Below are 16,711 nucleotides of genomic sequence, written 5' to 3' on the forward strand. Positions count from 1 at the left end.
ATCTGATGCTGTCTCAGTATGTGGAGACCATGTATCTGATGCTGTCTCAGTATGTGGAGACCATGTATCTGATGCTGTCTCACTATGTGGAGACCATGTATCTGATGCTGTCTGGGCATAAAGAGTATTGCATGTCATACTCTTTCTCTGGTGAGATAGTTTCAGCAAAGAGGAAGAGGAGAAGCCGTGGGCAGTGTGTTTGACACCCCGGTGTTAAAGGCATGGTTATTTGAAAGTGTGTGTTCTTACCATGTGTGTGCCTTGGGTAGGTTGTCTGTGTTGGCCTCTATCAGATGGATGGTGAACAGCCTTGGGCCTGCTGAACCTGTAGAACCTTACACACACACATTCTAGTTATCACTGTTCTAGAACACCAACATTACTGATGTACAACACATTCTAGTTATCACTGTTCTAGACCACCAACATTGCTGATGTACAACACATTCTAGTTATCACTGTTCTAGAACACCAACATTACTGATGCACAACACATTCTAGTTATCACTGTTCTAGAACACCAACATTACTGATGCACAACACATTCTAGTTATCACTGTTCTAGAACACCAACATTACTGATGTACAACACATTCTAGTTATCACTGTTCTAGAACACATTCTACTTATCACTGTTCTAGAACAAACATTACTGATGCACAACACATTCTAGTTATCACTGTTCTAGAACACATTCTAGTTATCACTGTTCTAGAACACCAACATTACTGATGCAACACATTCTAGTTATCACTGTTTTAAAACACCAACATTACTGATGTACAACACATTCTAGTTATCACTGTTCTAGAACACCAACATTACTGATGTACAACACATTCTAGTTATCACTGTTCTAGAACACCAACATTACTGATGTACAACACATTCTAGTTATCACTGTTCTAGAACACCAACATTACTGATGTACAACACATTCTAGTTATCACTGTTCTAGAACACATTCTACTTATCACTGTTCTAGAACAAACATTACTGATGCACAACACATTCTAGTTATCACTGTTCTAGAACACATTCTAGTTATCACTGTTCTAGAACACCAACATTACTGATGCACAACACATTCTAGTTATCACTGTTCTAGAACACATTCTAGTTATCACTGTTCTAGAACACCAACATTACTGATGCAACACATTCTAGTTATCACTGTTTTAAAACACCAACATTACTGATGTACAACACATTCTAGTTATCACTGTTCTAGAACACCAACATTACTGATGTACAACACATTCTAGTTATCACTGTTCTAGAACACCAACATTACTGATGCACAACACATTCTAGTTATCACTGTTCTAGAACACCAACATTACTGATGTACAACACATTCTAGTTATCACTGTTCTAGAACACATTCTACTTATCACTGTTCTAGAACAAACATTACTGATGCACAACACATTCTAGTTATCACTGTTCTAGAACACATTCTAGTTATCACTGTTCTAGAACACCAACATTACTGATGCAACACATTCTAGTTATCACTGTTCTAAAACACCAACATTACTGATGTACAACACATTCTAGTTATCACTGTTCTAGAACACATTCTACTTATCACTGTTCTAGAACAAACATTACTGATGTACAACACATTCTAGTTATCACTGTTCTAGAACACATTCTAGTTATCACTGTTCTAGAACACCAACATTACTGATGTACAACACATTCTAGTTATCACTGTTCTAGAACACACACACATTCTAGTTATCACTGTTCTAGAACACCAACATTACTGATATACAACACATTCTAGTTATCACTGTTCTAGAACACCAACATTACTGATGTACAACACATTCTAGTTATCACTGTTATAGAACACACAAACACATTCTAGTTATCACTGTTCTAGAACACCAACATTACTGATGTTCAACACATTCTAGTTATCACTGTTCTAGAACACCAACATTACTGATGTACAACACATTCTAGTTATCACTGTTCTAGAACCCATTCTAGTTATCACTGTTCTAGAACACCACCATCACTGTTCTAGAACACATTCTAGTTATCACTGTTCTAGAACACCAACATTGCTGATGTACAACACATTCTAGTTATCATTGTTCTAGAACACACACACATTCTAGTTATCACTGTTCTAGAACACCAACATTACTGATGTACAACCCATTCTAGTTATCACTGTTCTAGAACCCATTCTAGTTATCACTGTTCTAGAACACCACCATCACTGTTCTAGAACACATTCTAGTTATCACTGTTCTAGAACACCAACATTGCTGATGTACAACACATTCTAGTTATCATGTGGTCTAGAACAGTGATAACTAGAATGTGTTGTACATCAGTAATGTTTGTTCTAGACCAGTGATAACTAGAATTTGTTCTAGAACAAACATTACTGATGTACAACACATTCTAGTTATCACTGTTCTAGACCACATTCTAGTTATCACTGTTCTTGAACACATTCTAGTTATCACTGTTCTAGAACACATTCTAGTTATCACTGTTCTAGAACACCAACATCAACTGTTCTAGTTATAGCTGTTCTTTGTTAATAGTGATGTGGGGTGTGCGTGCGACCCACCCTGTAGTGCCTTGAATCCCTGTAGTGGAACTCTGGTAGAACCGGTAACAAACTGCAGTAGTCGTCCTCTCCTCTCCTCAGTGAAGCTCTCTACAGCCTCCCAGAACCAGCAAACCACATTACTGTCTACAGCACAGTGCTTCAAACGGGTGTTAGACTTCCAATCTGCTAGGTCTATCTTCCCCAGGCCTCCGATTATCAACTAGGGAGAGACAAGGAGACAGGCCTCCGATTATACACGAGGGAGGGACAGGGAGACAGGCCTCCGATTATCAACTAGAGAGAGACAGGGAGACAGGCCTCAGATTATACACTAGAGAGACAGGCCTCCGATTATCAACTAGAGAGAGACAGGCAGACAGGCCTCCGATTATACACTAGAGAGAGACAGGCCTCCGATTATCAACTAGAGAGAGACAGGGAGACAGGCCTCCGATTATACACTAGATAGAGACAGGGAGACATGCCTCCGATTATACACTAGAGAGAGACAGGGAGACAGGCCTCCGATTATACATTAGAGAGAGACAGGGAGACAGGCCTCCGATTATACACTCGAGAGCGACAGGGAGACAGGCCTCCGATTATACACTAGAGGGAGACAGGCCTCCGATTATACACTAGAGAGACAGGGAGACAGGCCTCCGATTATACACTAGAGGGAGACAGGCCTCCGATTATACACTAGAGGGAGACAGGCCTCCGATTATACACTAGAGAGAGACAGGCCTCTGATTATACACTAGAGAGAGACAGGGAGACAGGCCTCCGATTATACACTAGAGAGACAGGCCTCTGATTATACACTAGAGAGAGACAGGGAGACAGGTCTCAGATTATACACTAGAGAGAGACAGGGAGACAGGTCTCAGATTATACACTAGAGAGAGACAGGGAGACAGGTCTCAGATTATCAACTAGAGAGAGACAGGGAAACAGGTCTCAGATTATCAACTAGAGAGAGACAGGGAGAGAGAGTTAGACAGGCCTCAGATTATCAACTAGAGAGAGACAGGGAGAGAGAGTTAGACAGGCCTCAGATTATCAACTAGAGGGAGAGAGACAGGGAGAGAGAGTTAGACAGGGAGAGAGAGTTAGACAGGCCTCAGATTATCAACTAGAGAGAAAGAGACAGGGAGAGAGAGTTAGACAGGCCTCAGATTATCAACTAGAGCGAGAGACAGGTACAACAGCCAGCCAGCCAGCCAGAAAGGCAGAAACAGACAGACAGGTATACAGTTGAAGTCAGAAGTTTACATACACTTAGGTTGGATTCATTAAAACTTATTTTTCAACCACTCCACACATTTCTTGTTAACAAAGGTAGACAGCCAGACAGGTATAACAAACAGACAGGTATAACAGACAGGTATAACAGACAGGTATAACAGACAGACAGGTATAACAGACAGGTATAACAGACAGACAGACAGGTATAACAGACAGACAGGTATAACAGACAGGTATAACAGACAGACAGGTATAACAGACAGACAGGTATAACAGACAGACAGGTATAACAGACAGGTACAACAGACAGGTATAACAGACAGACAGACAGACAGGTATAACAGACAGGTATAACAGACAGGTATAACAGACAGACAGGTATAACAGACAGACAGGTATAACAGAGACAGGTATAACAGACAGACAGGTATAACAGACAGACAGGTATAACAGACAGGTATAACAGACAGACAGGTATAACAGACAGACAGGTATAACAGACAGACAGGTATTACAGACAGACAGGTACAACAGACAGGTACAACAGACAGGTACAACAGACAGGTACAACAGACAGGTACCTCCAGCTCCTTGTGGTCAAATGGTTTGAGGAGGTGTTGAGGAATCAGTTGGCTGAATCCTTTCTGCAGAGCTAAGAACTGAGCCTCGATCCCCCTCATAAACCTCCAGGTGACATAAAGCTTCACGTACTCCTTCTTGTTGTCCTCGGTTACCGGGAGGTTCTGACCGTTGGGTTTCAGCTCATGTTGAAGGAACTTCCCGAAGGCACTGTGTTCCACGCAGAACGTATGATCTAGAACCGACGAGATGTCATTCTCCCTACACACACACACACACACACACACACACACACACACACACACACACACACACACACACACACACACACACACACACACACACACACACACACACACACACACACACACACACACACACACACACACACACACACAGATAACATTGTAATACCCAGAAACGAAGAGACACTGCTGGCACGAAGCTAGTGTAATACTAGTGTGTGGTACTCACAGTATCCAGACCAGACTCGTGTCTAGTCCAGGGTCAGTAAAGCTAGTGTAATTACTAGTGTGTGGTACTCACAGTATCCAGACCAGACTCGTGTCTAGTCCAGGGTCAGTAAAGCTAGTGTAATTACTAGTGTGTGGTACTCACAGTATCCAGACCAGACTCGTGTCTAGTCCAGGGTCAGTAAAGCTAGTGTAATTACTAGTGTGTGGTACTCACGGTATCCAGACTCTTGTCTAGTCCAGGGTCAGTAAAGCTAGTGTAATTACTAGTGTGTGGTACTCACGGTATCCAGACCAGACTCGTGTCTAGTCCAGGGTCAGTAAAGCTAGTGTAATTACTAGTGTGTGGTACTCACAGTATCCAGACTCGTGTCTACTCCAGGATCAGTAAGGCTAGTGTAATTACTAGTGTGTGGTACTCACAGTATCCAGACTCTTGTGTAGTTCAGGATCAGTAAATCTAGTGTAATTACTAGTGTGTGTGTGGTACTCACGGTATCCAGACTCTTGTCTAGTCCAGGATCAGTAAAGCTAGTGTAATTACTAGTGTGTGGTACTCACAGTATCCAGACTCGTGTAGTTCAGGATCAGTAAAACTAGTGTAATTACTAGTGTGTGGTACTCACGGTATCCAGACCAGACTCTTGTCTAGTCCAGGATCAGTAAAGCTAGTGTAATTACTAGTGTGTGGTACTCACGGTATCCAGACTCATGTAGTTCAGGATCAGTAAAACTAGTGTAATTACTAGTGTGTGGTACTCACGGTATCCAGACCAGACTCTTGTCTAGTCCAGGATCAGTAAAGCTAGTGTAACTACTAGTGTGTGGTACTCACAGTATCCAGACCAGACTCGTGTCTAGTCCAGGGTCAGTAAAGCTAGTGTAATTACTAGTGTGTGGTACTCACGGTATCCTGACTCGTGTAGTTCAGGATCAGTAAAACTAGTGTAATTACTAGTGTGTGGTACTCACAGTATCCAGACCAGACTCTTGTGAAGTTCAGGATCAGTGGTCTCCAGGTCTTGTAGCATAATAGGTTTCCCCAGCAGCTGCTTGTAGAAGGGCAGGGTGAAGCCTCCGTTGATATAGTGACTATGGAACACTGCCAGGCCCATCACACGACCCACAAAGTGGAAATACGACAGGTGGTCCTATACACACACCATCATCATCATCAGTACTCACAGGGTTGATCTGTAGTGTGTGTACTCACAGGGTTGATCTGTAATGTGTGTGTACTCACAGGGTTGATCTGTAGTGTGTGTGTACTCACAGGGTTGATCTGTAGTGCGTGTGTGTACTCACAGGGTTGATCTGTAGTGCGTGTGTGTACTCACAGGGTTGATCTGTAGTGCGTGTGTGTACTCACAGGGTTGATCTGTAGTGCGTGTGTGTACTCACAGTGTTGATCTGTAGTGCGTGTGTGTACTCACAGGGTTGATCTGTAGTGCGTGTGTGTACTCACAGGGTTGATAGAGTCAGGGTTGATCTGTAGTGTGTGTACTCACAGGGTTGATAGAGGAGTCAGAGTTGATCTGTAGTGTGTGTACTCACAGGGTTGATAGAGGAGTCAGAGTTGATCTGTAATGTGTGTACTCACAGGGTTGATCTGTAGTGTGTGTCTACTCACATGGTTGATCTGTAATGTGTGTGTGTACTCACAGGGTTGATCTGTAGAGTGTGTACTCACAAGGTTGATCTGTAATGTGTGTGTACTCACAGGGTTGATCTGTAGTGCGTGTGTGTACTCACAGGGTTGATCTGTAGTGCGTGTGTGTACTCACAGGGTTGATCTGTAGTGCGTGTGTGTACTCACAGGGTTGATCTGTAGTGCGCGTGTGTACTCACAGGGTTGATCTGTAGTGCGTGTGTGTACTCACAGGGCTGATCTGTAGTGCGTGTGTGTACTCACAGGGTTGATCTGTAGTGCGTGTGTGTACTCACAGGGTTGATCTGTAGTGCGTGTGTGTACTCACAGGGTTGATCTGTAGTGCGTGTGTGTACTCACAGGGTTGATAGAGGAGTCAGAGTTGATCTGTAATGTGTGTACTCACAGGGTTGATCTGTAGTGTGTGTACTCACAGGGTTGATAGAGGAGTCAGAGTTGATCTGTAATGTGTGTACTCACAGGGTTGATCTGTAGTGTGTGTACTCACAGGGTTGATAGAGGAGTCAGAGTTGATCTGTAATGTGTGTACTCACAGGGTTGATCTGTAGTGTGTGTACTCACAGGGTTGATAGAGGAGTCAGAGTTGATCTGTAATGTGTGTACTCACAGGGTTGATCTGTAGTGTGTGTACTCACAGGGTTGATCTGTAGTGTGTGTACTCACAGGGTTGATCTGTAGTGTGTGTACTCACAGGGTTGATAGAGGAGTCAGGGTTGATCTGTAATGTGTGTACTCACAGGGTTGATCTGTACTGTGTGTACTCACAGGGTTTATAGAGGAGTCAGGGTTGATCTGTAGTGTGTGTACTCACAGGGTTGATCTGTAAAAGGTGTACTCACAGGGTTTATAGAGGAGTCAGGGTTGATCTGTAGAGTGTAAATGTTGTCTGTTGAGTACTGGAACAGGCCGTAGTACGGGTTCAACATCTCATGGCACAGCAGGTACAGCCACTCCCTGTAAAACCAAAATACAACATTATTACAACGTTACCACAGCAGGTACAGCCACTCCCTGTATAACCTTAATACAATGTTACCACAGCAGGTACAGCCACTCCCTGTATAACCACAATACAATGTTACCACAGCAGGTACAACCACTCCCTGTATAACCTTAATACAATGTTACCACAGCAGGTACAGCCACTCCCTGTATAACCACAATACAATGTTACCACAGCAGATACAGCCACTCCCTGTATAACCACAATACAATGTTAAAACAGCAGGTACAGCCACACCCTGTATAACCATAATACAACGTTATTACAACATTACCACAGCAGGTACAGCCACTCCCTGTATAACCATAATACAATGTTACTACAGCAGGTACAGCCACTCCCTGTATAACCTTAATACAACATTATTACAATGTTATCTCAGCAGGTACAGCCACTCCCTGTATAACCATAATACAATGTTATTACAACATTACCAGATCAGGTACAGCCACTCCCTGTATAACCATAATACAATGTTACCACAGCAGGTACAGCCACTCCCTGTTTAACCATAATACAATGTTACTACAGCAGGTACAGCCACTCCCTGTATAACCATAATACAATGTTACTACAGCAGGTACAGCCACTCCCTGTATAACCATAATACAATGTTACCACAGCAGGTAGTCACTCCCTGTATAACCTTAATACACCGTTATTACAATGTTACCACAGCAGGTACAGCCACTCCCTGTATAACCACAATACAACGTTATTACAATGTTACCACAGCAGGTACAGCCACTCCCTGTATAACCACAATACAACGTTATTACAACGTTACCACAGCAGGTACAGCCACTCCCTGTATAACCATAATACAATGTTACCACAGCAGGTACAGCCACTCCCTGTATAACCATAATACAATGTTACCACAGCAGGTACAGCCACTCCCTGTATAACCATAATACAATGTTATTACAATGTTACCACAGCAGGTACAGCCACTCCCTGTATAACCATAATGCAATGTTACCACAGCAGGGACAGCCACTCTCTGTATAATCATAATACAATGTTACCACAGCAGGTACAGCCACTCCCTGTATAACCATAATACAATGTTACGACAGCAGGTACAGCCACTCCCTGTATAACCATAATACAATGTTATCACAATGTTACCACAGCAGGTACAGCCACTCCCTGTATAACCATAATACAATGTTACCACAGCAGGTACAGCCACTCCCTGTATAACCATAATACAATGTTACCACAATGTTACCACAGCAGGTACAGCCACTCCCTGTATAACCATAATACAATGTTACCACAGCAGGTACAGCCACTCCCTGTATAACCTTAATACAACGTTATTACAACGTTACCACAGCAGGTACAGCCACTCCCTGTATAACCATAAAACAATGTTACCACAATGTTACCACAGCAGGTACAGCCACTCCCTGTATAACCGTAATACAATGTTACCACAGCAGGTACAGCCACTCCCTGTATAACCTTAATACAATGTTACCACAGCAGGTACAGCCACTCCCTGTATAACCATAATACAACGTTATTGCAATGTTACCACAGCAGGTACAGCCACTCCCTGTATAACCTTAATACAATGTAACCACAGCAGGTACAGCCACTCCCTGTATAACCATAATACAACGTTATTACAATGTTACCACAGCAGGTACAGCCACTCCCTGTATAACCATAACACAATGTTACTACAATAGGTACAGCCACTCCCTGTATAACCATAATATAATGTTACCACAGCAGGTACAGCCACTCCCTGTGTAACCATAATACAATGTTACCACAGCAGGTACAGCCACTCCCTGTATAACCATAATACAATGTTACCACAGCAGGTACAGCCACTCCCTGTATAACCTTAATACAATGTTACCACAATGTTACCACAGCAGGTACAGCCACTCCCTGTATAACCATAATACAACGTTATTACAATGTTACCACAGCAGGTACAGCCACTCCCTGTATAACCATAACACAATGTTACTACAATAGGTACAGCCACTCCCTGTATAACCATAATACAATGTTACCACAGCAGGTACATCCACTCCCTGTATAACCATAATACAATGTTACCACAGCAGGTACAGCCACTCCCTGTTTAACCATAATACAATGTTATTACAATGTTACCACAGCAGGTACAGCCACTCCCTGTATAACCATAATACAACGTTATTACAATGTTACCACAGCAGGTACAGCCACTCCCTGTATAACCATAATACAATGTTACCACAGCAGGTACAGCCACTCCCTGTTTAACCATAATACAATGTTATTACAATGTTACCACAGCAGGTACAGCCACTCCCTGTATAACCATAATACAATGTTACCACAGCAGGTAAAGCCACTCCCTGTATAACCACAATACAATGTTACCACAGCAGGTACAGCCACTCCCTGTATAACCATAATACAATGTTACCATAGCAGGTACAGCCACTCCCTGTTTAACCATAATACAATGTTACCATAGCAGGTACAGCCACTCCCTGTTTAACCATAATACAATGTTACTACAGCAGGTACAGCCACTCCCTGTATAACCATAATACAATGTTACCACAGCAGGTAAAGCCACTCCCTGTATAACCATAATACAATGTTACCACAGCAGGTACAGCCACTCCCTGTTTAACCATAATACAATGTTATTACAATGTTACCACAGCAGGTACAGCCACTCCCTGTATAACCATAATACAATGTTACCAGAGCAGGTACAGCCACTCCCTGTTTAACCATAATACAACGTTATTACAACGTTACCACAGCAGGTACAGTCACTCCCTGTATAACCATAATACAACGTTATTACAATGTTATCTCAGCAGGTACAGTCACTCCCTGTATAAACATGTTTGACTAGCTGTGCTTCTGCACCAATCAAGAGACTGGTGTTTCTGCACCTAGCAAGAGACTGGTGTTTCTGCACCTAGCAAGAGACTGGTGTTTCTGCACCTAGCAAGAGACTGGTGTTTCTGCACCAATCAAGAGACTGGTGTTTGACTAGCCGTGTTTCTGCACCAATCAAGAGACTGGTGTTTCTGCACCAATCAAGAGACTGGTGTTTGACTAGTGGTGTTTCTGCACCAATCAAGAGACTGGTGTTTGACTAGCCGTGTTTCTGCACCAATCAAGAGACTGGTGTTTGACTAGCCGTGTTTCTGCACCAATCAAGAGACTGGTGTTTGACTAGCCGTGTTTCTGCACCTAGCAAGATACTGGTGTTTCTGCACCAATCAAGAGACTGGTGTTTCTGCACCAATCAAGAGACTGGTGTTTGACTAGCCATGTTTCTGCACCTAGCAAGAGACTGGTGTTTGACTTGTGGTGTTTCTGCACCTAGCAAGAGACTGGTGTTTGACTGGTGGTGTTTCTGCACCTAGCAAGAGACTGGTGTTTGACTAATGGTGTTTCTGCACCAATCAAGAGACTGGTGTTTGACTAGCCGTGTTTCTGCACCAATCAAGAGACTGGTGTTTGACTAGTGGTGTTTCTGCACCAATCAAGAGACTGGTGTTTCTGCACCAATCAAGAGACTGGTGTTTGACTAGTGGTGTTTCTGCACCAATCAAGAGACTGGTGTTTGACTAGCCGTGTTTCTGCACCAATCAAGAGACTGGTGTTTGACTAGCCGTGTTTCTGCACCAATCAAGAGACTGGTGTTTGACTAGCCGTGTTTCTGCACCTAGCAAGATACTGGTGTTTCTGCACCAATCAAGAGACTGGTGTTTCTGCACCAATCAAGAGACTGGTGTTTGACTAGCCATGTTTCTGCACCTAGCAAGAGACTGGTGTTTGACTAGTGGTGTTTCTGCACCTAGCAAGAGACTGGTGTTTGACTGGTGGTGTTTCTGCACCTAGCAAGAGACTGGTGTTTGACTAATGGTGTTTCTGCACCTAGCAAGATACTGGTGTTTGACTAGTGGTGTTTCTGCACCTAGCAAGAGACTGGTGTTTGACTAGCCGTGTTTCTGCACCAATCAAGAGACTGGTGTTTGACTAGCTGTGTTTCTGCACCTAGCAAGCGACTGGTGTTTGACTAGCTGTGTTTCTGCACCTAGCAAGAGACTGGTGTTTGACTAGCCGTGTTTCTGCACCAATCAAGAGACTGGTGTTTGACTAGCCGTGTTTCTGCACCTAGCAAGAGACTGGTGTTTGACTAGCTGTGTTTCTGCACCTAGCAAGAGACTGGTGTTTGACTAGCTGTGTTTCTGCACCTAGCAAGAGACTGGTGTTTGACTAGCTGTGTTTCTACACCTAGCAAGAGACTGGTGTTTGACTAGCCGTGTTTCTACACCAATCAAGAGACTGGTGTTTCTACACCAATCAAGAGACTGGTGTTTGACTAGCCGTGTTTCTGCACCTAGCAAGAGACTGGCTAAACAACGTGGTAGACAGGGATTCCCATGCCCAGCTAACTGGCTAAACAATGTGGTAGATGGGGATTCCCATGCCCAGCTAAACAACGTGGTAGACAGGGATTCCCATGCCCAGCTAAACAATGTGGTAGACGGGGATTCCCATGCCCAGCTAACTGGCTAAACAATGTGGTAGACAGGGATTCCCATGCCCAGCTAAACAACGTGGTAGACAGGAATTCCTATGCCCAGCTAAACAACGTGGTAGACATGGATTCCCATGCCCAGCTAACTGGCTAAACAACGTGGTAGACATGGATTCCCATGCCCAGCTAACTGGCTAAACAACGTGGTAGACAGGGATTCCCATGCCCAGCTAAACAACGTGGTAGACAGGGACTCCCATGCCCAGCTAACTGGCTAAACAACGTGGTAGACGGGAATTCCCATGCCCAGCTAACTGGCTAAACAACGTGGTAGACAGGGATTCTCATGCCCAGCTAAACAACGTGGTAGACAGGGATTCCCATGCCCAGCTAAACAACGTGGTAGACAGGGATTCCCATGCCCAGCTAACTGGCTAAACAACGTGGTCGACAGGGATTCCCATGCCCAGCTAAACAACGTGGTAGACAGGGCCTCCCATGACCAGCTAAACAATGTGGTAGACAGGGATTCCATGCCCAGCTAACTGGCTAAACAACGTGGTAGACAGGGACTCCCATGCCCAGCTAACTGGTTAAACAATGTGGTAGACATGGATTCCCATGCCCAGCTAACTGGCTAAACAACGTGGTAGACAGGGACTCCCATGCCCAGCTAACTGGCTAAACAACGTGGTAGACAGGGATTGCCATGCCCAGCTAACTGGTTAAACAACGTGGTAGACAGGGACTCCAATGCCCAGCTAACTGGCTAAACAACGTGGTAGACAGGGATTCCCATGCCCAGCTAAACAACGTGGTAGACAGGGCCTCCCATGACCAGCTAACTGGCTAAACAATGTGGTAGACAGGGATTCCCATGCCCAGCTAACTGGCTAAACAATGTGGTAGACAGGGATTTCCATGACCAGCTAACTGGCTAAACAAGGTGGTAGACAGGGATTCCCATGCCCAGCTAACTGGTTAAACAACGTGGTAGACAGGGACTCCCATGCCCAGCTAACTGGCTAAACAACGTGGTAGACAGGGATTCCCATGCCCAGCTAACTGGCTAAACAACGTGGTAGACAGGGATTCCCATGCCCAGCTAACTGGCTAAACAACGTGGTAGACAGGGATTCCCAGCTAACTGGCTAAACAACGTGGTAGACAGGGATTCCCATGCCCAGCTAAACAATGTGGTAGACAGGGATTCCCATGCCCAGCTAAACAACGTGGTAGACAGGGATTCCCATGCCCAGCTAAACAACGTGGTAGACAGGGATTCCCATGCCCAGCTAACTGGCTAAACAACGTGGTAGACAGGGATTCCCAGCTAACTGGCTAAACAACGTGGTCGACAGGGATTCCCATGCCCAGCTAAACAACGTGGTAGACAGGGATTCCCATGCCCAGCTAAACAACGTGGTAGACAGGGATTCCCATGCCCAGCTAAACAACGTGGTAGACAGGGATTCCCATGCCCAGCTAAACAACGTGGTAGACAGGGATTCCCTTGCCCAGCTAAACAACGTGGTAGACAGGGATTCCCATGCCCAGCTAAACAACGTGGTAGACAGGGATTCCCATGCCCAGCTAAACAACGTGGTAGACAGGGATTCCCATGCCCAGCTAAACAACGTGGTAGACAGGGATTCCCTTGCCCAGCTAAACAACGTGGTAGACAGGGACTTCCATGCCGTGACTTCTTCAGAAAGTTGCAGGAAATACAAATCACTGATTCACCTTTTATATTCTTTAGGGAAACATGTGGCTTTGGATCAAAATGATACAAAATGTTCCCGAATGCCAACGTGGCTGGTGGAAGACATTCTGACCCAATGCCTTCTGGGTGGTGGTTTTAATTTCCCACCCTGCACACAGCAGGTATGCCACCCGCCACGACCAGAAAACAACGTCATCACAACGTCCTCACAACGTAACCACAACGTCATCACAACGTAACCACAACGTCACCACAACGTAACCACAACGTCATCACAACGTCATCACAACGTCATCACAACATAACCACAATCCAACGTTAGTACAACAGACCTTGCCACTCCTCCGTAGTCCAGTCCTTCCTCTCCTCTAAACTTCACCATCAGTCGTTTCTTCAGATCCTTGGGTCTCATCTTCATGATCTGACGATAAGACTCCTACACACACACACACACACACACACACACACACACACACACGCACAGACACACACACGCACAGACACACACACGCACGCGCACGGACACACACACACACACACACACACAATTAAAGAAAATATAACCTGAAGAAAAATCCATCTTGTATTGTGGAGGCCTATAAAAGTAAAGGTGGGTATGTGTGAGTCTCTCTGTGTGTGTGTGTGTGTGTGTGAGTCTCTCTGTGTGTGTGTGTGTGTGAGTCTCTCTGTGTGTGTGTGTGTGAGAGTCACTCTGTGTGTGTGTGTGTGAGTCTCTCTATGTGTGTGTGTGTGAGTCTCTCTCTGTGTGTGTGTGTGTCTCTGTGTGTGTGTGTGTGTGTGAGTCTCTCTGTGTGTGTGTGTGTGAGTCTCACTGTGTGTGTGTGTGTGAGAGAGTCTCTGTGTGTGTGTGTGTGAGAGTCTCTCTGTGTGTGTGTGTGTGTGAGTCTCTCTGTGTGTGTGTGTGTGTGAGTCTTTGTGTGAGTCTCTCTGTGTGTGTGTGTGTGTGTGTGAGTCTTTGTGTGAGAGTCTCTGTGTGTGTGTGTGTGTGAGAGTCTCTGTGTGTGTGTGTGTGTGTGTGTGTGAGTCTCTCTGTGTGTGTGTGTGTGTGAGTCTCTGTGTGTGTGTGAGAGTCTCTGTGTGTGTGTGTGTGTGTGTGTGAGAGAGTCTCTGTGTGTGTGTGAGAGTCTCTGTGTGTGTGTGTGTGTGTGTGTGTGTGTGTGTGTGTGTGTGTGTGTGTGTGTGTGTGTGTGTGTGTGTGTGTGTATATATATATATGTACATACCTCAAAGATCTCGTCTCGTGAGACCTCTATGCGACAGTGTCCGGCCTGTGGTTGCTGTAGTGACAGCTCGTGTCGGAGCAGCTTCAGTTTGTGGACCAGGTCTCTCTCATAACGCAGTGTCACCTCCCCTTCTCCTCCCTCCTCCCCCCCCACCTCCATCTCTCTCCCGCCTCCCCCACCCAGCGGCTGAGACGAGTCCTTCACCTGGGAGTGTTGGCTGGAGAAACACAGTGGATTTGTCCCCTTTCTGATTTTTACACATCTTTGATACTGAATGTTATCAGATATTCAACCAAAACCTAATATTAGATAAAGGGAACCTGAGTTTACAAATAACAAAAACATGTATTTATTTTTTAATTAACCAAGTTATGTAACACCAAATTCCTGTTTCAAAAAAGTGTTGCCCCCCTACACCCAATAACTGGATGAGTTAAAAGAATGTTCTATAGACAGATGAGCTAAAAGAATGTTCTATAGACAGATTAGTTAAAATAATGTTCTATAGACAGATGAGTTAAAATAATGTTCTATAGACAGATGAGCTAAAATAATGTTCTATGGACAGATGAGCTAAAATAATGTTCTATGGACAGATGAGTTAAAATAATGTTCTATAGACAGATGAGTTAAAATAATGTTCTATAGACAGATGAGTTAAAAGAATGTTGAGATGTTGGAACTGAGATGTTGGAATGGCCTAGTCAAAATCCAAACCTAATCCCAATTGAGATGTTGGAATGGCCTAGTCAAAGTCCAAACCTAATCCCAATGGAGATGTTGGAATGGCCTAGTCAAAGTCCAAACGTAATCCCAATGGAGATGTTGGAATGGCCTAGTCAAAGTCCAAACCTAATCCCAACTGAGATGTTGGAATGACCTAGTCAAAGTCCAAACCTAATCCCAATGGAGATGTTGGAATGGCCTAGTCAAAGTCCAAACCTAATCCCAATGGAGATGTTGGAATGGCCTAGTCAAAGTCCAAACCTAATCCCAACTGAGATTTTATTTTTATTTCACCTTTATTTAACCAGGTAGACTAGTTGAGAACAAGTTCTCATTTACAACTGCGACCTGGCCAAGATAAAGCATAGCAGTGTGAACAGACAACACAGAGTTACACATGGAGTAAACAATTAACAAGTCAAAAACACAGTAGAAAAAATAGAGTCTATATACATTGTGTGCAAAAGGCATCAGGAGGTAGGCGAATAATTACAATTTTGCATGTGCAGGTAGAGATACTGGTGTGCAAAAGAGCAGAAAAGTAAATAAATATAAACAGTATGAGGATGAGGTAGGTAAAATTGGGTGGGCTGTTTACCGATGGACTATGTACAGCTGCAGCGATCGGTTAGCTGCTCAGATAGCAGATGTTTGAAGTTGGTGAGGGAGATAAAAGTCTCCAACTTCAGCGATTTTTGCAATTCGTTCCAGTCACAGGCAGCAGAGAACTGGAAGGAAAGGCGGCCAAATGAGGTGTTGGCTTTAGGAATGATCAGTGAGATACACCTGCTGGAGCGCGTGCTACGGGTGGGTGTTGCCATCGTGACCAGTGAACTGAGATAAGGCGGAGCTTTACCTAGCATGGACTTGTAGATGACCTGGAGCCAGTGGGTCTGGCGACGAATATGTAGCGAGGGCCAGCCGACTAGAGCATACAGGTCGCAGT

The 16,711-nt window shown here is 44.4% G+C and overlaps 1 protein-coding gene across 3 annotated transcripts in view; it reads right to left on the minus strand.

Moving 5' to 3' along the window:
* The window catches only part of LOC139421689 (E3 ubiquitin-protein ligase SMURF1-like), a 52,066-nt gene that overhangs the window by 9,541 nt on the left and 25,814 nt on the right, over positions 1-16,711 (minus strand). Inside the window, exons 10-16 of one of the 3 annotated variants that reach the window (XM_071172786.1) lie at positions 15,040-15,256; positions 14,128-14,231; positions 7,387-7,501; positions 5,851-5,927; positions 4,408-4,666; positions 2,597-2,798; positions 250-334 (exon numbers count right to left, since the gene is read on the minus strand). In XM_071172786.1, the coding sequence (XP_071028887.1) occupies positions 250-334; positions 2,597-2,798; positions 4,408-4,666; positions 5,851-5,927; positions 7,387-7,501; positions 14,128-14,231; positions 15,040-15,256 (1,059 nt within the window). Of the gene's footprint in view, positions 1-249; positions 335-2,596; positions 2,799-4,407; positions 4,667-5,850; positions 6,030-7,386; positions 7,502-14,127; positions 14,232-15,039; positions 15,257-16,711 lie in introns of all 3 variants that reach the window. The other 2 variants (XM_071172785.1, XM_071172783.1) reach the window with 2 other exon arrangements.

Source organism: Oncorhynchus clarkii, chromosome 12, assembly GCF_045791955.1.
Source record: "Oncorhynchus clarkii lewisi isolate Uvic-CL-2024 chromosome 12, UVic_Ocla_1.0, whole genome shotgun sequence".
In the NCBI taxonomy this organism is placed as follows: domain Eukaryota; kingdom Metazoa; phylum Chordata; class Actinopteri; order Salmoniformes; family Salmonidae; genus Oncorhynchus; species Oncorhynchus clarkii.